This window comes from Vulpes vulpes, chromosome 15 (assembly GCF_048418805.1).
Source record: "Vulpes vulpes isolate BD-2025 chromosome 15, VulVul3, whole genome shotgun sequence".
NCBI classification, from domain to species: Eukaryota; Metazoa; Chordata; class Mammalia; order Carnivora; family Canidae; genus Vulpes; species Vulpes vulpes.
In genome coordinates this window covers 55,831,874-55,856,684 of record NC_132794.1, presented here as the reverse complement: position 1 = coordinate 55,856,684, position 24,811 = coordinate 55,831,874, and the positions used below count along the sequence as shown (strand labels likewise).

Genomic DNA, 24,811 nt, shown 5'->3' with positions numbered 1-24,811 from the left:
GAACAGCTTTTGCTGTATCCCGAAAATTTTGGACCATTGTGTGTGTGTGTGTGTGTGTGTGTGTGTGTGTATGTTTTAAAGATTATTTATTTGAGAGAGAAGGGAGAATGAGAGAGTGTGAGCAAGCATGAGTGGGGAGGAGAGGCAGAGGCAGAGGGAGAAGGAGAAGCAGACTCCTCGATGAGCAGGGAGCCCAATGCAGGGCTTGATCCCAGGATCATGGAATCATGACCTGAGTCCAAGGCAGATGCTTCACCAATTAAGCCATCTAAGCATTTCCTAGACTGTTGTGTTTTCATTGTCATTTGTCTCCATGTATTTTTCGATCTCCTCTTTAATTTCTTGGTTGACTCATTCATTGTCTTGTAGCATGTTATTTAGCCTCCATATATTTATTCTCTTTCCAGATTTTTTTCTTCTGGTTGAGTTCTAGTTTCATAGTGTTGTGGTTGGACAAGATGCATAGTATGACTGCAATCATTTTGAATTTGTCGAGTCTTGATTCGTGGCTCAATATGTGATCTATTCTGGAGAATGTTCTATGCATACTTGACAAGAATGTGTATTGTTTTAGGATGGAATGTTATAAATAGATCTGTTGTTAGATCCATGTGTTCCAATGTGTCATTCAAAGCCACTGTTTCCTTGTTGATTTTCTGCTTTGAAGATCTGTCCATTGATGTAAGTGGGATGTTAAAGTCTCCTATTATTGTAATACTGTTTATTGCTTTCTTTATGTTTGTTATTAGTAGCTTCATGTATCTGGGTGCTCCCATGTTGGGTACATAAATATTTACAATTTTTACACCTTGTTGGACTGTTCCATTTATGATTGTATAGTGTCCTTCTTTGTCTCTTTTACAGTCTTTGTTTAAAGTCTATTTTGTCTGATATAAGTATTGTTACCTCAGCTTTCTTTTTACTTCGATTTGCATGATAAATGCTTTTCCATCCCTTTAGTTTCAATCTGCATGTGTCTTTAGGTCTGAAATGAATCTTTTGTAGGTGGCATATATATGGGTCTTGCTTTTTTATCCATTCTGTCACCCTATTTTTTTATTGGAACATTTAGTCTATTTACATTCAAAGTAAATATTGCTATGTATGTACTTATTACCATTTTGTTAGTTGTTTTATGGTGGTTTTTGTAAATCTTCTCTATTCCTTTCTTCTCTTGCTCTTTTCTCTCATAGTTTACAGGCTTTCTTTAATGATATATTTGGATTCTTTTCTCTTATTTTTTGCATATATATTATTAGTTTTTGTGGTTATTACTATTAGGTCACATATGACATTTTATGCCTACAGTGGTCTAAAATAAGTTGATTGCTTAAGTTTGAACCCATTCTTTAGTCTTCTCCACAGTCTTCCAGGTTTCAGGTATATGATGTCATACTTTATATCTTTTAATTTTGTGATCTCTTGACTAATTTTTAGAAGTGTACCTATTTTTATTGCTTTTGTTTCCTACTTCTTTTTCTTGTACTTGTGGTTTTTCCTTTCTACTTAGTGAGTTCCCTTAAATATTTCTTGCAGTTTTTGTTTGTCTGAGAAACTGTCTCTTTCTATTATGAATGATAGTTTTGCTGGATAGAGTATTCTTAGCTGCAGTTTTTTTTCCTTTCATGACTTTGAATATATCCTGTCCCACTCCCTTCTGTTCTGCAAAGTGTCTGCCAAAAAGAATCAGCTGATGGCCTTAGAGTTTCCCTTGTATGTAACTGTTTTCTTTTCTCTTGCTGCTTTTCAAATTTTTTCTTTGTTACTACTTTTTGCCTTTTTAATTAGTATGTATCTTAATTGTAAAATTGGGTTGACTTTGTTGGGGGCTCTCTGTGTCTAGGCTGAGGGGCAGGGGAGGAAAGTAATGTTCACCATCTCCTCTGTTCCTTGAGAAGTCTCCCAAGGATCACTGCTTCTCCAATACATTCTCTGAGATTAGTAAACAAGTCACCCTCCGTAAACTCCAGGTTTCTTTTCAAACTGATGCTTCTATGCTGTATGTCCTTGGAGATGTTTCTTATGGTGTGTCTTTTAGGGTAAGGACTCAGTTCCCTATTGCCCTCTCTCCAGGCTCTCCCAGGGTGGAGCAGGTTGAATTTTGAAGTTCCAGATGTTAAGCCTTGCTGATTGTAAGCTCTTGAGAAAAATATGCCCTTCTGGTTTTCAAAACCAAATGTTATAGGGATTCTCTGGGCCTGGGACACCTGTTGTAAGGGTCTGTTTCTTTTTAGTCTCTGCACCCATGATGTCTTTTCCCTTCCATGGACAGTCCCATAGGTCTATTGAGCTCCTGACTGCCTCTCTGCCCTTCTTACCCTCTTTTGTGTGTCTTTTCTACATTTAGCTGCGGAGAGTCTGTTCTGCTAGATTTCTGGTAGTTTCTGGGTTATTTACACTGATGTGGGTGTTACCTGGTTTGTAACCCTGGGGACAAGGTGGGCTTAGGGTTCTCCTCCTTAGCCAACTTCTTTGGAACTTTTCCATTCTTGGTAATTCACTCTTTCTATGTAGTTCATGTGGGAGGCCCAAGACAAATCATTTTAAAGCATATAAAGACCACTATTCTTGTGTAAAATTCTTAATTGAGATTTCATGTAGTTTGGTAACATAGGAAGGAAAAGAAATAAATAATTAGAGGTTTTCTTAAAACTAAGGCTGTTCTTGGTTCCAAAATGTGGAGGTTGTGGAACCAGCACACATTATTCCACAGGAAAGCCCTTTGTATATATATGGGGTGTGGAATAGGTCACATTATGACTTTCATTGGCATTTTGTTGGCCCCTTCCTCCAAAAAACATTAAAAAGTATATTTTACAATTGTGTGAGTATAAAGACAAATGTAATCCAGGCTGGGTTTATTATTATGAATTCATTATGTATTCATCTTTTTCTTCTAATTTTAAAATAATTTAAATTTAAACATTTTTGTCTGTCCCACAAAGTATTATGGGCCTTAGGCAATGCATCTGTTTTGCTTACAAAGGAGGTTGTTTTTTTTGGTTGGAATTTATATTCCCGATTCTCAGGCATTATTGTGAGCTTATAGTGTTTATCAGCTTATAGTGGTTTGGTCCTGCAGTAAAGGATTGGTGATAAAAAAGATATGTAACATGGAACCTACCCTCACAGGCACCTTTCAATGTGTGTAAAAGAACATGTATATTTATTAATACATGTGTTTAAAGAGTGTTATTTTTGCCTGTGTTTACTCCTTATGGTACAACAACAAATCCAAAAGTTCTTTAAGTACTTTTGCAGTTATACTTGTGAAGGTATTAGTTTTTGTTTGAAATTGGTTTCCAACTAATATACTAATTTGTTTGAAAAGATGTATAATTTTTTCAAAATCCTCTATTTTCTTGTTTAACTGAAAATGAGGCCATTAGAATGAAGTGATAATCAGTACCCACCAATCAGTGACATACAAAGACAGTGCTAGTTTTACAAGGATTCTTACAACTTTGGGGTTATTACTTTTTTTTTAAATATTAATTTATTTTTTATTGGTGTTCAATTTGCCAACATATAGAATAACACCCAGTGCTCATCCCGTCAAATGCCCCCCCTCAGTGCCCATCACCCAGTCACCCCCCACCCCCCGTCCACCTCCCCTTCCACCACCCCTAGTTCGTTATTACTTTTTAATGGATCCTCCTGTACATTTTTGTAACTTTTTGGTGTCTAGAGGAAAAAGGACATGGGAAATTTTATTGAGTACCACTAGAGATGAGAAATGCCCAATCCCTTCCATTTCACTTTTCTAAAATTCTGTATTAAAAGGTGATAGAAATTATTCCAGACCCAAAATCTTTTTTAAAAAAGATTTTATTTATTCATGAGAGACAGAGAGAGACAGAGACAGAGACAGAGACAACAGGCAGAGGGAGAAGCAGGTTCCCCACAAGGAGCCCGATGCAGGACTCGATCCTGGATTGTGGGATCATGACCTGAGCTGAAGGCAGGCACCCAACCGCTGAGCCACCCAGGTGTCCCAGACACTAAATCTTTGCTGTTATCCCAAGTATTGTAGGGCACAAGTTATCCAGTCATTGGTTCCTCAGCTTTTTAACTGGGAAGGAAGGAAGAGGCAGCATTGGTGTTCTTAGTCCTATTTGTGTTCTAGATTTTTATGCTATCCTTAAATCTCTTTGAAATAGGAGTCTTTTTTTTTTTTCCTCCACAGAGTGTTTACTATATACTTAAAAATTTGCCATCATAGTCATTGTGCACAGTTGCAAATAGAAAGTGCAGAAAAGAGATGTCTTCTGGCTCTCATACACTTCTCAAAATTGTGTGCTGCTCTCATTGAGGTATTATGTAGGCTTTAAGCAATCTGATGTTTTGTTACTCAGGATATAGGTTGGGTTGGGCTGCTATTAAAAAACCACCGGTCACTGGAAACTCTCTATAGGGGCTGTTCCTCAACACCATCCTTTATCACTTCTCTATGGATTTGGTGGGGAGGGGGGAATATTCCCTCCTTGAATGTTATTTTCCCTTAATCTTCATGAGTCTTGGGGAAATTCTTGATTCTCAGACTGCTGTGACCCTGTCTCCTTCACTGGATCTCAGTGGAATTTCCCCTGGTTCAGTCGTCTGTACTCTTCTCTCTGTATAGTGTGTTCTGCAGAGGGTTCCTCTTCTATCTTGACTACTTTCATCTCCATGGAGATAACTCTTAAATCTACGGTATCAATTGTGATATCTTTCCTAAATGGTATACCTTATTTCCAATTGATACTCGCTTTGATCTAATAATTCTATTAATATAGTTTTAGGTTGTACAGAATGATAAAATCTGGGAATTAGAATGGTCTTCAAAAATCATCCTGTTCAGATTTTCTTTCAACTTGACAATCTATTCCTAGAGTGTTGCTGAATATTTTCCTTGAATATTTACTCTGACATGTCCAAGTGTGTAATTTAGGAGATAGATAATTCTCTGGACAGTAAATTCTCCTACATATTAACTAGAACTTCACATCCTTTTAAAGTTTACTTTCTGTTCTGTAGTTTGGAACAACAGCATATCTGTTCTGCCACCTACATTATTTAAAGGTCTCTCTCATATTATGCTCTCACAGACACATAGGGAATACTATTTGACCAAATGTCCAGGCTGTCTCATGGCCCACTCAAATTGACACATTAAAATTAACTATCACAGCCATGTTTTAGTTTATCAAGATATTCTTAAATTTGTCTATTTCTCCTTTTAGTTCTGTCAGTTTTTGCTTTATATTTTTTTAAGTTACATAGTAGATTTATGCATACATAGAGTTATGTATTCCTGGAAGCATAATCTTTTATTGTTATGGATGGTCCTGCTTATCTCTGGTAATTCTTATATATTGAAGTATACTTCATCTGAGATTAGTGTAGGGATACCAGAATTCCTTTGATTAATGTTCACATTAATCAATATATATATTTATATATAAAAATATATTTTTCTATATTTTGACTTTGAGTCCCTTAATGTTCTTAAATTTAAGATGCAACATATAGTGGTTTTAAAAAATATAGTTTGATAAACTTTGGCTTTTATTTTTTTTATTTTTTTAAACTTTGGCTTTTAAATGAAATATTTAGTTCATTTATGGTTAATATAATTACTGATATATTTATGATTAATAAATTATCTTGCTATTTGTTATTCTACATTTATTTTTCTCTTTTTTGTTGCTTTCCTTTGCATAGCAATATTTCTATTGTTCCATTTCTAAGCATGTTAGCTTGTTACTTATCATTCCTTTAATATTGTTTTTGTGGTTATTCTTAAGATTACAACACATCTATTTAATTTAGTACTTTTACTACTTTGTGAGCCATGTAAGAATTTAGAGCATTTTAACTTTACTTGTTACTCTTTTTTTTCCTTGTCTACTCTCTGTGCCATTGTTATCATGTATTTAACTCTTTGTATATTTTAAAACTAACAAGACAGCAGTAACAAATGACATGTGTTGTTGTCACCATATTCATTATTTGTGTAGATTTACCTACAATACTTCATTTTTTTTTCATTTTTTTGCATTTCTGTGATTCTCTCTCGAATAATTTTCCTTCTGCCTAAAGACTTCCTTTCATTTTTTTAAAAACTGAATTCAGTCACTTTTATTAGGAGAAAAGAATCTTTATTTTGGATTTATATTGGATGAATCATTTCTATGGAGCATAGAACTCCAGATTGATAGTATTTTCTCTGGCACATTAAAGGTACCATTCCATTACATTCAGGCCTTCATTCATTCTTTTAAAAAGTAAACTGACGGGCTTGTCATTCTTTTGTTACTCTCTTGAATTCTTTTGTTGAAGTGATATGTCTTCTGGCTATTTCAAAAGCTTTCTTTTTGTCTTTCATCCTTTTTACTATTCTGGCCTAGGTATGGTTTTCTTAGTATTTGTCTAACTTGGAATTTACAGAGATTCTTATTTTTTCAACTTGACTTCTTTTGGATGTTGGAAAATTCTCAGAATATCTTCAAATACTCTTACTACTCCCTATTCCCTCAGTTCTCTCTTGTGGGACTCTAAATGATACATATGATAGATCTTTTAACATGTATCTAATGTGCTTATGCTTTTTTTCTGATATTTTCAACTTTTTTCTTCCCTCCATGTTCAGTTTTTATATTTTTCTAATGACTAATTTACAACTATTCCCTTCTGCTGCTATGTCTACTGTGCTGTTAAACTCATATATTGAATGCTTAGTTACATTATTATATTTTTAAATTCTATACTTTTTGTTTCTTTTATGCATAATTTTTTTTAGTGAAATTATTCATTTTGTCATCCATTCTAATGTACATGTTAATCACAATTATTTTAAAGTCCATGTCTGACAGTTCCAATATCTAGATCATCTGTAGGTTGATTTCCATTTTCTACTTTTCTCTTGGTTTTCAATAGTTTGATATTGTTCCCTGCCATACTTGATAATTTATTATTGAAATCTAGACCTTGCACATAAAAAAAATTGTAGGGATGTGGATAGTGTTATCTTCCTTGAGGAGAATTTACTTTTCTTCTCACATGCAGTTAGAGAAGGAACAGGTTATTTGATCCAGTCACAGACTGAGATATCATGAGGCTGATTTTTAGTAATTATAAGGCCTACTCTATTTTTGTTAGTTCTTCTAGAATGCAGTTCTTCAGAAGTCAATAGGAAACCTAGAGTGTTACCAAAGATCCTCTTCCCTGCTGGGTTCTTTATTTTATTTTATTTTATTTTATTTTATTTTATTTTATTTTATTTTTTTTATTGGAATTCAATTTGCCAACATATAACATAACACCCAGTGTTCATCCCGCCAAGTGCTTCTGGGTTCTGAACTCTATTCTCTTCTCTCATCTCTGGGAAGCTGAGGAATTAGCAAATGCCTTAAGGGAAAGGTACAGAATATTAAGTTTACTTTAATACCTTTCTCTTCTCTGCTGGTTTTTGGCCCTTTAAGTTTTGTCAGATTTTGTTCTATATATTTTCAAACATTTTATATATTTCATCTAGCTTTTTTAGTTCTCAACAGATGGGTTGATCCTGACACAAGTTGCTCCATTATAGTGGGAAGCTTAAAAACACATTTTAAATAACGTTTTTTAGTTGACCAGAAAAATACATTAAATATTACTATTCTATAGTTATAGGAGTGTCTGAATATGAATAAGGAATAAACAAATGAATAGTGAATTGAATAAGAAAATAATGGTTAATGAATATATTAATCATTATTCTCTGCTAGAATAGGTTTAAATATTAGCATGACACAAACACAAAAATAAGTCAATTTTGAACTACGACATTTATAGTGAGTAATAAAATTATAAATACTTTGAATGACATTGTATGTCATATATTCTTATTGGCCTTTAGGACATATTTATAAATGCATTTGTGCCAGTTCTCCATTTCTTTGTGATTTAGCATTCCCAAATGTATAATATTCTAGTTGTCATACTTTGGCTTTGTAAAAGAAAAATCCTTAATTTCATCCCTAGAACTATAATCATTTATTAAAAAAATGCTTTTATGTCCCTTAACATAGACCCACACCTTAGAACACTTCTTTAATTCAGTATTTGAGCATTTAATTCAGTATCTGGCATTTATCAAGCTCTAATTGTAGCTGCCATTGTTATTATTTTGAGTAGCTTTAATAAATGCTATTTGAATTATAGTCCCCTGGTGGACCTTGTTTTCATGTAATATTGTGTCTTCTAATTGTTCCAACAGAACTTCCTAATTTAAAGGGAATTCTAATTTTTATTTCTAGGCTTAACTTTGAAATCTAGATTCTTTTAATGACAAAATAAAATCTTAAACCTTATGAAGTAATTTCAAGATGGTATTTTCTATGAAGAAAAGTAACCTTAATAACTAAGGAATTGTCTATTGTGAATTGTAAATTTTTGTATGGTGGATAAGCTAATTAAAACATCACATTTCAACGATTTTGGTTGGAATGATCTTGTTTGACTGTGGTAGTGTTGATTGACTTACGATAATAAGAACTTTGGTAATTCATTCATTTACTTACTAGTTTATCCATCCATCAAATCTAAGCATTTTGCAAGTATTTACTGAACATATAGTATGTGCCAGACACTGCCCCGGGGGTTTCAGATAGAGCTGTGTGTGAACAAAACAGATTTTAAAAAGTAAAAAATTTCAGTCTATATGGAGCTTACATTTTTGTGGGGGGAGAGGAAGAAAGCCAGTCATCAAAATCAATGAATAAATAAATAATCTTGTACATTTGAGGGGCTACAATTTTATGAGACTGATGTGCTGCTACTGCGCTAAGGAAGCAGGTATGGGGCTGCAGTTTTGAAAAGGGTAATCAGGAAAGGCTGAATTGAGAAAGACATACTTGAGCAAAGGTTTGAAGGAAGTGAGAGAGGAGCCATATAGATATCTGGAAGAAGCAAAGGGAATAGCAAGGGCGAAGGCTTTGAGATGAGTGTGTGCCTGTGTTCAAGGGATAACAAATAGACCCACTGTGGTTGGAGTTGCAGGAATAAGGGGGAGGTTTGTCAAGGCTAGATCCAGTTTTTGTTGAGGCCTAAACTAATACAAAATACAAAATTAAGTATAATAGGAAATATTTAGAGTAAGAAAATAAATCACTATAAACTACAGTTTTGAAAATCTGAAAATACCAGACACATCACAAAATCCAGAAAAATAACCTAATATTTTCATTAATTCATTGCCTGTCATAACTTCATGGTACTTTTAGTCCTATATTTTTGTCCCCCTATTTTTGATTGCCTCTTATATGACCATTATTCTGTTACATAATTTTCTATAGAAATACTAGAAAGATAATTCAATTTTTCCTCTAGCATAAAGTTTTTTTTTTAATTTATTTTTTATTTTTAAACTTTTTTTATTGGAGTTCAATTTGCCAACACATAGCATAACACCCAGTGCTCATCCCACCAAGTGCCCCCCTCAGTGCCCGTCACCCAGTCACCCCCTCCCCCCACCCACCTCCCTTTCCACCATCCCTTGTTCGTTTCCCAGAGTTAGGAGTCTCTCATGTACTGTCTCCCTCTCTGATATTTCCCACTCATTTTCTCTCCTTTCCCCTTTATTCCCTTTCACTAATTTTTATATTCCCCAAATGAAAGAGACCATATAATGTTTGTGCTTCTCTGATTGACTTATTTCACTCAGCATGATACCCTCTAGTTCCATCCACGTCGAAGCAAATGGTGGGTATTTGTCGTTTCTAATGGCTGAGTAATATCCCATTGTATACATAAACCACCTCTTCTTTATCCATTCATCTCTCGATGGACACCGAGGCTCCTTCCACAGTTTGGCTATTGTGGACATTGCTGCTATAAACACCGGGGTGCAGGTGTCCCAATGTTTCACTGCATCTGTATCTTTGGGGTAAATCCCCAGCAGTGCAATTGCTGGGTCATAGGGCAGATCTATTTTTAACTCTTTGAGGAACCTTCACACAGTTTTCCCTCCACACAGTTTTCCAGAGTGGCTGCACCAGTTCACATTCCCACCAACAGTGCAAGAGGGTTCCCCTTTCTCTACATTCTCTCCAACATTCCTTGTTTCCTGTCTTGTTAATTTTCCCCATTCTCACTGGTGTGAGGTGGTATCTCATTGTGGTTTTGATTTGTATTTCCCTGATGGCCAGTGATGCGGAGCGTAAAGTTATGATAGTTTAGAATACTTTTTTCAGCTTCATGACTTCAGAATGTCATGTAAAAATTTGTAATGGTTAACTTTGGGAAAACCTCCACGTTTCCTTCATATCTGAGCTGTTACAAATGTATTTGTTGTGTGTAGTACTGCTCAAATGGGTTTGTGCTCTATAAGTACAGAAATTCTAATAAATATCATTTATGCAATCCCATGAAAAATTATTGTATGCTTGTTATATATGGTACAGGAAATACTCAATACTTGGTAATTCTTATACTAATAGAAGATAAATTCTGTTTTAACTAGGAGTTGATAAAAAATGAAATGTTTCACATACAATTTTACGTGTGATGACTGGGGGAATTCTGCACAAGCTAACTTCTGGCTCTGTATTGCAAATCCATCTCCTCCAAGATCCACATAATTCTGGGGCTAGGTGCTATAGCACATGGTCATGTTGCTGTATGACCTTGAGGCGTGTACCTTCATGTTATAACACTGGATGAGTCCCCATGGAGGTAGCATTTCTGAGAGCCATTCCTACCCTGGGGGGACGACCAATGACTTAACTCTATACAGAAATGACAGTGAATCACATAAATATACATAAATATCACATGAATAAATACAAACTCAATGAATTTCCAACTTGACAGCCTCTTTTCTGGATCCCAGTGCCATCTGACATGAGACAAAGTCAATTTCCCCCAAGAAATTAGAGTGGAAGAGACAGTGATCTTAGCTTCATGACTAAAATATTTTATTTTTTTAAATCAAATCAGAAAAAATACAAACACATGTTTTTTAATGGAAATTATTTTTATTTTTCCAGTTTTATTGGGAAGTAATTGAGATTTATCACTGTATAAGTTTAAGGCATGCAGCATGATGGTTTGATTTAATTATATTGTGAAATGATTATTACAATGGATTCAGCTAACATCCATCTTCTTGTGTGGTACAATAAAAAGAAAGAAAAAAGAATAAAGGGAGAAAAATTTTCTTTCTTTGGGAACTCTTAAGGTCCACACCTTTTCTGTGCATCATATAGCAGTGTTAGCTACAGTCGTCATGTTGCACATTATATCTCTAGTATTTACTTATAACAGTAAGTTTGCCTTCCTCTCCTTACCCTGTCCCATAACCACAAATAGTCTGATTTCTTTTTCTATAAGTTTGTTTGTTTAGGTTCTATATAAGTGAGATCAGATAGTATTGGTCTTTCTCAATCTGAGTTATTTCACTTAGCACAATGCTGTCAAGGCCTGTCCATGTTGTTGGGATCAGTAAGATTTCCTGGGTAAACATGTTTCTAGCGCTAGTCCTGGGGTCTTGGAATGAAAGTACAAGTGAGATGAGCTGAAGCTTAAGCTTCATTAGCTTCACCATAATGGGCTTCTGGTGTTTGTAATGGGGTAGGTGTGTGAAGATGAAGCATGGCCCTGAACAACTTTGTAAGAACTTGCTTTTCTCTTGAGAGGGAGCACCATTGGAAGTTTTGAGCAGAGGAAAGAGATGATTCTTGTTGTAGGCATATTAATGATCCCTTCCCCCAAAGATATTCATGTCAATCCTTGGAACCTGTGAATATGGGGTTGCCATGTAAGCATGGTAAAAGAAAGTTTGGAGATATGGTTAAGGATGCTGGGATAGGATGAGTGTCCTGGATTATATAGGTGGGCCCACTGTAATCCCAAGGGTTCTGATAAGAAGGAAGCAGGAGAGTCAGAGAAGGTGATGTGACAATAGAAATGGAGTCAGAATGATGTGGCCATGAACCAAGGAATGTGGGCAGCTTCTAGAAGCTGGAAAAGGCACAGAATGGATTCTCTCATAGAGCTTTTAGAAGGAACTCAGTCCTGATGAAACATCTTGATTTTAGCCCTGTGAGCTCTGTTTTCAGACTTCTGACTTCCAGAATAATAAGATGACACATTTGTTTTGTTTTAAGCAACTGAGTTTGTGGTGATTTGCTAGAGCAGCAATAGGAAACTAATACAATTATAAAAGTATCACTCTTGTCCTCTATTGAAAATAGATTATAGGGCTGAGATAGAAGCAAGGATTGCCCATGGGAGCCTATTGCAGTAGCTGGAGGAGAGAGGAGGGGTGACTTGGACCAGAGTGTGAACAGGTGGGGTGGGAGGGGAATGTGGGAAATGGGCAGATTTCTTTTTTGCCCAAAGTTCTGGCTCCATTGTATTTCTTTTACAATATATGTTTTCCAAATGCTTCACTAATAGGTAAATATAGTGATGTTCCTAATTTTTCTTTTGGTCTTTTCACACGTGGTCCATGATTTTGCTAGAGGGGACAGTGGAGGAGAAACTAGAGATGTCCTCTTGAAAAGTTGATATTTTATCTTAGGTGGGAAACCACCTCTACCAAATTCTTTTTCTTTTCAGTAAATGACTTGAATAAGGTGCTTGGCAAAACAACCTACCATACTCCCAGTGTGTATCTAGCTGCATAGATTCCTTTCAGAGCTGCTTGAGACAGGTGGTGATGCCTTTTCCTCACCTATCTGGACCTGACTTTCTTTTTCTCTGATTTCCATGGCTCCCTGGGCCTCTCCTCTGCTTCCTTGCTGTGTGGGTATTTGTAAGAGTGTTCACCCTTTGAAGGCTGTTGCAGTCTTGTTTGGTTTTCCTTCACTGTCTATAACAGAGCCTTGCTCAGAGGAGCTCAATAAATATTTCTGGAATAAATCACTGTATTGGCTCCAGCAGATTTTAATTGCCACATGAATTCAGGGGTATGAGGCACGGGACCAATACGTACTAAAGAAATTCAATTTATGAGCCCCATTCATCTCAAAATAACAAATGTAAGCTTTGAAAAACACAGCTTCTTGTGCAACTCCTGAGATATCAAACAGATAAGAAACATCTTTAGATTTCCTTGTCATGTGTCTTTCTTTTCTACCTGGAGTTCTTTCCTTTCACTTGGTGACAGGTGGCTTGCTTTCCCTTGGATGGTCAGAATGTACCTCATAGTGGAAAATTAAATGTCCTCCAGCTTCTTCTAAGCTCTTGTGATTCTTGGGGGTAGATCCTGATTTTATTTTTCTTTTAGAAGGGGGATGCTGTAGGAAGATACAGCCATTTTTCATCTTAACTGAAAACATCCCAATCCTGGCAGTCCATAAAATGCATTTTTTGCTATACATAGTCAAACTGTAAAATAATGGAAATAAAAACCAACAGTCTAGCACTGGGCCCATATGAGAAAGGGTACAAAGAAAGCAGTAAGCTTGGAATAGGGATTTGGGAGAATATTCTTAGCAAGGACGCTCAAAGCCTCTAAGAAGAGAGTAGACAAGTTTTCTAGGAAGGAGAGAGAAGCCTAGAAGCAGTGGGATGTGAGAGGCAACAGGACTGTAGGGTTAATTGGGAGGGAGTATGTGTTTGAACTATACCCTGGAGCATCGTGTCCTTCTTCTCCTTGACCTCTGGATACAGGCACACAGCAATTTGCAGTTTCCCAGCCAACTCTGCACAGTACCATCTGCCATATTTTTATACCCAGAATCTCTTCCAAGCTGCTTTTACAAGAAAGGCAACTCAATATTTGAAATCTGATTGTACTGCATAGTCTTGCAAGGCCTTTATTCTCCTCATTTGTAAAATGGAACTAATAATAACATGTACCTAATAGGATTGTTTTGAGGAATAATGAAATGTATGTGAAACAGTTCATATAGTATCTAGTTTTTAACTAGTGCTCAGTACATGTAGCTGCTGTTATTATCATTATATTGTAGTAATTCTTAAATCTCTAGTTATGGAATCTAAACTTACAGAAAGCAGTATGCCATGGACTTATATGAAGATTTTATTGATTTTTACTTGTAATTTACATAATATAATTCATGTATGGTGGAAGAAGAATGAATTGGTTAAACATTTTTATATTTCTTTGTGGAGCTATAGTAAGCCATGGGAGGAATAGAGTTTCCAATAAATCAAATTTTCCAAATATCTGGACCTGATGAGCAAATTGGCTCAGCCAAGAAGAAAACAAACCCAAGGCCTTTTAGTATTTGTTTGAATACCCTAACTCTGTTTCCAAGGTCTTTTGTGAGGACAAGAATGAAAAAAAATTTGTGGGAAGATTTTTCTTTTTTGCCTCGATTCTCTTTAGTTTGTTGTTCAAATGTCAATAAGTCCCAGCAGCTGCAGGTCACCACTGGGTTTCAATAGGAAACCCCGGTTTAGGACACATATTTTTCAATTGTATCAGAATGTGTTTTTGGAGTCAAATCAGGAAATCTTGGAGGGCGGGGAACTCTTTTCTTTAAAGCTCTCCCCACTCATTGTTCTTTCCTCATGTCTTTAATGAATTACTTTGGCTCTGAACCACACAGACCAGATTGTGAAGAATGAAAGAAAATTCAGAAAGGAAAAAGCTTAAGTTATTGATTTGGCTTGAGGATGTATTTTTCTGAGCCTTCTGACCCAATTCAGAAAACCAACAACAACTCTAAACCCCAAATGACACTCCATGTTTGGAGACATTCTTCAACTTTTGGATTGGGACCAACCTTGTTGAGGAAGTACCAGTTCCTGTCATCAGGGTTTTATACAGAACCCCCAAATTTTTTGTGGTGCTTCATCATTTCATGATTTTGGGGATCTAAAGCCAATTGCCTGAAGATTGTCTCCCAAACCACGTTTGGTGAAGGACAAAATGCTCTGGGGTTAATTGAAGGACAGTTGTGTTCTTTAATTAGGAATTCATAGTTGCTGTGATCGCTTATGGGTCAAATGGAATCCTCCTAAAAATTCCTCCTTACTCTTGGTCTTTTAACAGAGCTACTGCATTCACTAACTAGTCTTAAATATTAAGTTGTTAGGAGTTGTTCATAGACAAACTAAGAGAAAAAAATGACATAAATGCCTGCTGGAAGTAGAAGCTTAATATTGTCCTATTTATTGTAGTATGAGGAAGAAGAGCTCAGATTAGGGGTTGGGTGTTGCCTTCAACAATCTGGGGAAAGGGGCACCTGGGTGGCTCAGCAGTTGAGAGTCTGGTCATGATCCTGGGGTCTTGGGATTGAGTCCCACATTAGGCTCCTGCAGGGAGCCTGCTTCTCCCTACGTCTCTGCCTCTTGTTCTGTGTATCTCATGAATAAATAAATAAAATATGAAAAACAAAAAACCCAACAGCCTGGGGAAGGATCAGTTGGTATTTGTCAGTTTCCACTAAGAACATTCATAAAATTACTTCAGATCCTTTTGCGAAATAATAATATAAGCAACAATAAGACTAAGCTTGAATCAGTTCTTTTTCTCACCTATTTGCTATTTTTTTAGGAAAATAGTTTTTTTTTGGTTATTTTTCTGTTTGCAAAGTGCTTTCCATACATTTTCTTATTTAATAACAGCTACACAAAATGGCATTATTTTTCTGAGGAACCACAGATGACGAGAGGTCGTGAGTTAAAACGTACTCACACACATAGTTGGTAGAAGGAAGATGTCAGGCCTCTGGCTTAAAGATTCAGACCTCCTCCTCTTGTATGAATACTCTGTCATCAAACTCATTTTTATGGGTCCCAAAAGTCTTGGTAACAAAGAACAACATCTCAACTGAGGTTAAAAATTTCCAGCAGGGTTGTGTTATGTCCCTCCCATCTTTCAAACTTGTGTTTTAGTGATCAGATAACACTGGATTTTTAAAAAGTTTTTATAAAGATTCTATTTATTATGAGAGAGAGAGAGAGAGAGAGAGAGAGAGCATGAGCAAGGAGAGGGATAGAGGGAAAGGGAGAAGCAGGTTCTTTACTAAGCAGGGAGCCCAACGCTCCCTAGGATCTTGACCTGAGCTGAAAGCAGACACCTAACTAACTGAGCCACCCAGGTGCCCCAACACTTGGATGTTCTTGATGCATCTCCTCCTTCCACATGGAAAGACAGTTATATGTATGTACATAAGTAGATTTGGTTTTGTTATCTGAAACCTGTCATCTATCTGATGAGATAATTATTGCAGGGAGGGACAGGGTAGATTACAGGTCATTTATCCTGAAAGTAAGGTTATACTTTTTGGTAAACGGGTCCTAACATTTAACTGATTTATAAATGACCACTTCATAAAATTAATGAGGTATGCTTATTTAGTTATCTCAGATAAGGTAACAGGAAGCACATGGCTCAAAGATAAGCATTCTATGACTGCTTCATTGATCTTTTATTTGATCAAGGCAGCCATCAAATTATACTGGCTTTGGAAAGTGAAGTCTACTCCCATTACCCCATATGAAGTGGGACTTTGTGGGTTTAATTACCTATTTTTTATTATACCTATTTTTCTATATTCTGGACCAGGTCCAAAGCAAGTGTCTAAGATAATTCTGCCTCTGCTAATGTCTCTTCTTGCTAGCTGAAGTGATGGATAGCTTCCTGTTTAGGCAAATATCCTTGAGAGGCTCCTCAGCTGTCACAAAAGAATGTTAACACTATTTACCAGCTTGATTTTCTGTCCTAAAAATCTGAACTCAGGGGGATCCCTGGGTGGATCAGCGGTTTGGCACCTGCCTTTGGCCCAGGGCGTGATCCTGGAGCCCCAGGATTGAGTCCCACGTCGGGCTTCCGGTATGGAGCCTTCTTCTCCCTCCCTCTGCCTCTCTCTCTGTCTATCATAAATAAATAAATCTTAAAAAAAAAAATCCGAACTCAGCAATACAGCATAGCAGTTCTTCAGGTATTTTTCAGGAATTTCAATCTGACACTCAGTCTTTTAGCATTTAACACAAGTGCAGTTGAGAGAAATAATTAGGGTGATTTCTGGAAGGATATGCAGTCTGTTTATTCATCTAAATACCCTAAAATATATTCCTGAATTTAATCATATCAGTAGAGATTGAATATGAGACCCTACTTTGGACCCTCTGAATTGTGTTTGGAATGATATCTCTAGAATTGTTACAAAACACAGTCTTAAAATCTCATTTTATGTTCTTTGTATTAAACAATAACTTCTTTATGAGTCTTTCTTAGAGAAATTATTGTTTGAGCCAAGATACAAATACATAATTGTGCTTTTACTGAGAAATTGGTTTATTTTTGCCATACAGGCTGTGAAATAAATGGAAATAGACAAGCTTTTCCTTTTTCTGTAGAATTTGTGGTCCCCCTAGAACAGGTATATGGGTAATCATGTCAGGTAGTTTTATTTTTGTTGTTGACTATAGTTGATCATCGTCCTTCTATATCTTCTTTAACTCCACTTTATTTTTAATATTTAAACTACTTCCCTGTTGTACATTCTTGAGTCATTATTTTGGTGATGATTTTGTATGTAAATACTCTTGCATGTCTGAAAGTGTTCTTATTGCCCCTTTACACTTGATTGATTATTTGGCTGGGTACAGAATTCTGAGCTCAAATATCTTTTTCCTTAAAACTAGAAGGCATCACTTCAATGTCTTCTATCATCCTTGTTGCTGATGAGAAATTTCATGTTAGTCTAATTCTTGGATCTCTAGGGCTAAGCATTTTTTTCTCTTCTGGAATTTTAAAATATTTTGTCTTTGTCCTTGGAGCTCAAAATTTTATAGAGATCTGTGGTCTATATTTATTCATTCTGATTGGCACTTGGTGGCTTTTTCACTTTGAAGAGTTATGTCTTACTCTGATGCAGGGAAGTTTTCTTCTGTTTATTTGATTATTTCTACTTATCCTTGTTTATGTTCCCTTCTCCTAAGTGTTCTTTTCATATCTTCTTCCTCTTTGTCATTTTGCTATATATTTTAAGAGCTTTCTTCAATCTTATTTTTCATTCTGTCTATCCTATCAGTTGAATGGTTTTAATTCTAGGACCTCTTTCTTGTTATCTTTGTTCCTATCAGCTTGTTCTTGCTTCATGGATGCCATTGTCTTCTTGAATATCTTCAAGGTACTAATTAGCATGACAGTTCTTTTCCCCATCCATTTTCAGCATTATTTCTTTCTCTTGCAACCTTCTCTTTTGTGCTATTGATTTTTCTCAGATGTCTGGTGACTTCAGGTTGCTGGTTTGTGTTTACAAGAGAGCAGTTGTAAAGATCTTTCCTCTGGCCAGCCCTCTCTTTTAAATTGGAGGGCTGGTGATGTAGCCAGCTCACAGGGAGGTTTTTCTGTTTGTCTTAGTTTGTCCTGGCTACTAAAGCAGAATACTGTAGACTGGGTGGCTTACAAACAACCACTCAAACAATCTTGGAGATTGGGAAATCCAAGATCAAGGAGTCAGTGGGTTTGGTGTCTGGTGAGAGCGGCTTCCTGGTCCACAGATGGCTGTCTTCTTGCTGTGTCCTTTCATGATGCAAGGGCCAAAGGACTCTCTGGGGCCTCTTTTATAAGGGCACTAATCCCACTCATAAAGGCTCTACCTTCATAACCTAATCACCTCCCTAAGGCCCTCAAATACCATCATATTGGGAATATTCCAACATAGAAATTTTGGGAGACCACAAACATTCAGTCTATAGGCTGTAGTTTGGCAAATCCCACAGCTGCCTCTGAAAGGCAGGGTTTATTAGGACCTGACTTTCCTGTAGCCAATGTAGAGATTAAAAGCTTCTTCACTCTTAAATCGGAATACTCACTCTTGGTTTCTTCCCCAGGCATGTTGCCTAATCTCTTTAGTAAGTAAGAGTAGAGGTATAGGGGGGGCTCATCTAACTAAATTTTTCTTTAATTATTCTGGTGATGCTCCAAAACTAGAGTGCACAGATAATTTATCTTCTAAGCCAGGACACTTTTGAGAGTGAAAAGTTATTTGGCCAAGACAATAGACATAAACTAGGATTGTCACTCTATAACACATTTTCAACCTTTGTATTGACTGAATTTGGAATTTTCTGGGGCTTCACTGGGAATTTAAAAAATTTATGAACCTCTGCTAGCCTCCACTCTTGTTTTCTAGCATTGTTATGTTTTTATTCTTTTAAAAAAACATATTGCTGTTATTTCAGTGAGACCTGGTAGGAAGGGAGGTAGGACACATTTAGTTTCCTATCTTGAACTGGAAGCTCTTTGAACTACACTTAAAGTATATGCTGGCTCGCTATATTTTATACATCCTTGTGTAGCACTTTACTCCTTTTTGGAATCACACAAATTCAGTAATAACGATTATGTAGCAGTGAGCTTATCCTAGTAAATCCTCAATCATCTGGCAGGTACTTTTCTTTCAATACTCTCACAGCTGGAAGGGTCTTGCAATGCCTATGAAATATTGGGCATTAAGTCATTGAACCTTTGAGCAGTTCTCTAGGGGAGTCATTTATGGAAGATTTGTTTTCAGCTTCCTTTTCTTATAGGATGTGACTTATTGCCAAGAGGGGTTTCTATCCTCTCACCCACTGTCCTGGCCGTTCTTGACCTAGCATAGTTAGGTTAAAAGCAGAAAACTGTAGAGATATAGAACCAAAGCCAGAATTTTGCAAAGCTTAGTGAAGGGATGGAAAATATGCCAGAGTTTGTCTATAAAGACACAGTTCCGGGCAGCCTGGGTGCAGCGATTTAGTGCCACCTTCAGCCCAGGGCGTGATCCTGGAGACCTGGGATCGTGTCCCACGTCGGGCTCACTGCTTGGAGCCAGCTTCTCCCTCTGCCTGTGTCTCTGCCTCTCTCTCTCTCTCTCTCTCTCTCTTTCTCTGTGTCTCTCATGAATAAATAAATAAAATATTAAAAAATAGACACAGTTCAGAAAGACCATACCTACTGGAAGTACAGAGAGATGATAAAGATTTAGATTTAGAAGCCAACAGAAGACTTTCTGGTTCTAACAAAGTCTCATGGGACAAGAGCAAAGTGGACACTCAGAAAAATATCCAAACTTTCCTACCACAGAAATTACTCTTCTGGACACTTTGGGAAAGGGTTATTCTGTTTTTGGGGAGGGTAGTTACATGAAGACACTGGACAGGAGTCAGTTACATGAAGACACTGGACAGGAGTCAAGATTCTGGTGTTTGGAGTTAGTAATATTTGGTGCAGAACTATAGAATTCTATCCCTGGTATGCTCAGTATAAATGTGAAATTTAAAAATGATTATCATCTGAATGTATATGATATAAACTAAAGGCAATTAATGTATAAATTAGCATATCTAAGTTTTGATTTAGAGTTAAAGTTAATCTTTAAATTATAAGCAGGCTGCTAGGTGGGCCAGATTAACCTTTGCCCTCCCAATACCATATGTTGTTTTCCTATCAGCAGTTTTACTATGCCTGCATTGAGATAGGGATGTTTAAGCAAATCATCCAGCTTTAAGTCCCCTCACCCTCCAAAATAGCATTTTGGGCTTTGATATTATTGCTCTTTGTTAAGGAACCAGTAAGAAGGGAAGGATAGTGCTTTTATAGCCAAGGTTTGAAATGTTTCCTTCAGGGGATGGTTGGTGAAGAGGATGCCTCCGGGTGAGTTCTGGACTTCAGAGTTATATATTTAGGGGTAAGCCAACTCAGATGAGATCACCTGTGGATATGAGTCCAATATTGTTTTTACCAGAAATTAGGTGAGCTAGCCTTGAAAACAGGAACAGCCACAGAGAACTGACTTTATTACATAGGAAAGAAGAAAGCCATGTAGCTGGATGTCAGACAAACATTCCACAAAAGGTAGAGACTCAACCATAACCAAAGACAGGATGTCATTTGTCAGAGGCAGTTTTCAGAGGTGAATGCAATGTCATATTGAGACTTGAACTAAAGAGGCTGTAGAAACATTTACATTCCTCTTGGACTTTTGGGAAAAAGTAGTCAATTTGTACAAATCATTGTGCCTGGTTTTGGAGGATGGTGGTGGTGATAAAATCCCCTTCATCTCCCTCATATTTTCCCTCTCATTTTTATGTTCAGCTCTTCTCTTTGCTTTCCTCTTACTCTTCCTTTCTCCATTCCCTACTATATGACTCCAACTAACTTTCCACCCTCCAGTCTCCTTTGTATGTGCCTTCTCCAAACTTGGACTTTTACCACTATCCCTATGCTTTTTACCACCTGTCACTTAACCATGTGGAGAACTGTGGGATTAAGGAAACCCTAGGTGAAATGATGAAGTCACTTGCCATGAATGTTCAACATTGACATCTGGTGATTATTTTGCTGGTCTTCATCTCATAACTTTCATTATGCCATTGTTACCCTTTTGTCAACTCTAAATTCAGTAAAATGGAGCAAGAACTTGCTACATTTACTACAAAAACATGCTCTGCTGTTGGTTTCTGGGGCACTATCTTTTCTTTCCCTCTACAAATTTTAATTTCTGTGCCATCGTAATCTTTGAGTTGTTCTTTTATTTTGTTGTTTGTTCTGGTGTTTACATTTGTTTCCAGAAGATATGTGTGTGTGTGTATATATATATATATATATATATATATATATATATATATATATATTTGGCAAATTGCCCTTCCAGCAAAGAGCAGGTCTCAGTCTCCTGGTGGTGTGCAGTTTCTCTCAATAAGCCTTGTTTAGAAATATCACCTTTGCTCATTGACCATAAGGTTAGTGACCTCATTGACCGCTTCAGGATGGTTTTGTTTGGCTATCTCATATTTTTTCACTTTGTAGCAAAAAAAAAAAAAAAAAAAAAAAAAAAAAAAATCCCTCCCCAGGATGGTGTTTGACTTTCAGCAGCTTTCTCCTTTAGGTATTGCTTAGAGCTAAGAGAAAGGGTCTTTGTAGAGCTAAAGAGATGTAGAAATTAGAGACACATAATGTTTTGTTTTATGGCTGGCATCAGAATTACAATGAGACACATTTCAGCTTTCCATTCTGGGACTTTCCAACACATGTTCCAACATTTAGGCTGGAAAAAACCAATGCCCTTCAAATTTCAAAGGAAAGAATTCTTGCAACCTTGACGACAATCAAAGTAACCTAAGTGATGTTAGTTTAATGAGTTATATGTTTCTTTGGGTCAAAAATTTAATTTCATACCTGATTTCTCTTTCTCTTTAGAAGTGGAACGGACAGTGAAAGCCAATGACCGTGAATATAATGAAAAGTTCCAGTATGCAGTGAGTAAAGCATACATAGTACACATATGCTGGGATGGGTTTTACCTTAAGGGCAGTTGAATTCATGTCTTCTAGAACTTTATGACTTCACCAAAAACTTTCTTTTATTTTGGCCCATTTTAGTATTAAGGTGCTATATTTTTCTATAAAATACAGATTTTAGTAATATTTATATACTTATTTTGTCCTGTAGTAAGAGTGGTTGGTTTGCTCTTTGGTATACGAAGAAGATAAAATTTCTTCCTCAAGAATTGATGCTTAGTTCATTTTGGTGCTGATCTATTTACTCAGAGTACATAGGAAAATAAAAAATGGGCTTCTATGGTAATACTTGGTGATAGAAGAGGTGTATTGGCTGATGGGTAACAAATGGCTTTCGGGGGATTTTCTGTAAGTAACTCAGGCTGAATGTGGAAAAGTATATGTAGGACAAAGTTCCTAGGTCCTGAATGATTGTTTTTATCAAGTGAGAATGATTAGTTAACATGTTCAGGCTTTAAGTTTATACTGAATGACTTTTTAAGATTTTTAATGAGGATGTTCCTCATTTAAATTAGAAATATTTATTGTCTATTAAGTGACTGGCACTGTTCTAGGAACTTGGGATATATTGATGAACAATTTCATGAATTACTATGGTGGCTCCTCATAAAGATCTTTTCATCTTTCTATGATTCAGACTAAGTTGATACATGGAGTCTTTTATAAACTCTAAAAAAGATAATGGGTAGAATTGATTTTGTGGGTGACATTTAGCTTATAAGACCTGCTGTAAGATTGAGTACACTGTCACATTTCATGAAAGAAAGTCTCCATTAAAGAGGATTTTGATGACTATGAAGGCAGGGCAAACTATGGCAAGTGTCCATTTAGGCACTAGCCAGATGATAGAGAGTTTTGCCCAACAGATAATTTTTAGCATTTCATTCTTATTGGCAGGTCTTTCCCATATACAGAGTTGGATGCATTGGGCTATTGTAGCTTGGTACCATTAAATATTCAACAATTCCTCTTTTTCATGCTGTGCTAATCACATAATTTGTTGTTCAATGACAGTTTACCTACGGGGAATCACTACACTGGCTCGCTGAAAGTTTTCTCATTGTAAAGTAATATATTGGAACTCTGATTTTATCTGTCAATCTTGTAAGCTTGGTTAACATAAGTCTGCTCTTGAAAGAAAGAATCCTTTTCAGGAAGCTGATGAACATGTTTCATAGTTTGAGAGAAAGAGACTAAAATCCCTCATTTTATGCCACTCTGTGAAGCTTCTAGTTATTTGGCCCCTCTGGTTATCACCAGACTTGGTCCCATGCCTTTTTTTTTTATCCATTCTACAGCCATTCCTTTAACTGTAGAGGATGACCCTTGAAAGCCTTGACCATTAAACCCTGAATCAGAGGAGTAGATATGTGTATATTTTAAGATCTTGTGGAAATACAGTAATATGTAATCTATTGTGGGTTAATTATTTGACCGTGTTTACTTTTTTTCCAGTGTGTCACAAGTATTTTCATTCTGTAAGTAGTAACTCTATAAGAAAAGCCATATTTTATTTGCCTTTGTGAGAGCATATAGGTTTTTCTACTTATAGTTATTTTTACCTAATTTATGAAATATTTCAAACTTACAGAACAGGATTGGAAAAGATACCTGTGTGCCTACCACTCAGATTAAATAGATGCTAACAGTTTGCTATGGTTGTTTCAGATCTTTTAAAATACACAATGATACAGAGATGATTTTCTCTTGAGCTTGCAAGATTTTGAACAAAAGCACACAGATTTGTGGATGCAGCTGTGTTTTCTCTTGAGCTTTCTAACAACAAAATAGTAGAACAGTATTCCATGGTTGCAGCAGATCAAAATAGCAGTTTGGTCTCTGATTAAAACCTTCCAAGGAAAGAACAAAACCCATTATGAGCTGGCAAAACCAGGAAGGACAAGAGTTAAGAAAGGAAGGATGCAGAGGAGAGAGGGGCACAGGTAACCCTGATCTGTTGATCACTTCTGTGGCTCAGAGAGGATGAGGCAGGTTCTCCTAAAATCAGCATGGGTTCCCAATAGACACAGCTGATACTGTCTCGATTTGGGAACTCCCAATGGATGGATGGCCATACGGTGAACTATGAGGCCATTCTCAGCTCTAATCTATTCAGCTACAAGTTGGGGATGATACAAGTACTAATTTCATAGTTATTGTAAGGATTAAAGTAGAGTAACACACAATGACCATATGAGCTAGTCTGTGTAGAGATGGGATTTGAATCTATATCTGATTTTAAGGCTTTTAAACCACTTGCTATATGGAGGATGTTTATTTTATTTGATTGTTTTTTAAGATTTTATTTATTTATTCATGAGAGAGACAGAGACTTAGAGAGAGAAGCAAGCTCCTCAAAGGGAGCCTGACGTGGGACTCGATCCCAGGACTGCAGGATCACACCCTGAACCAAAGGCAGATGCTCAAGAGCTGAGCCACCCAGGCATCCCTATATGTAAGGTGTTTATAAGAAAGATGGAGCCCAGGGGACCTTTTGCTTAGCCTTGCCCAGCTTTAAAGGATATTACCCCAAAGGAAAGGGGATTTGAAGAGACCCCAGTAGAACTTAGGGAGAACACTT

General features: G+C 36.5%; 1 protein-coding gene across 4 annotated transcripts in view; it reads left to right on the top strand.

The window, feature by feature from the left end:
* Window positions 1–24,811, top strand: part of ATP8B4 (ATPase phospholipid transporting 8B4 (putative)) — a 232,952-nt gene that overhangs the window by 26,255 nt on the left and 181,886 nt on the right. For all 4 annotated transcript variants that reach the window (XM_072738501.1, XM_072738502.1, XM_025998689.2 and 1 more), the window contains exon 3: window positions 22,130–22,188. In XM_072738501.1, coding sequence (XP_072594602.1) covers window positions 22,130–22,188 — 59 coding nt within the window. The remainder of the gene's footprint in view (window positions 1–22,129; window positions 22,189–24,811) is intronic.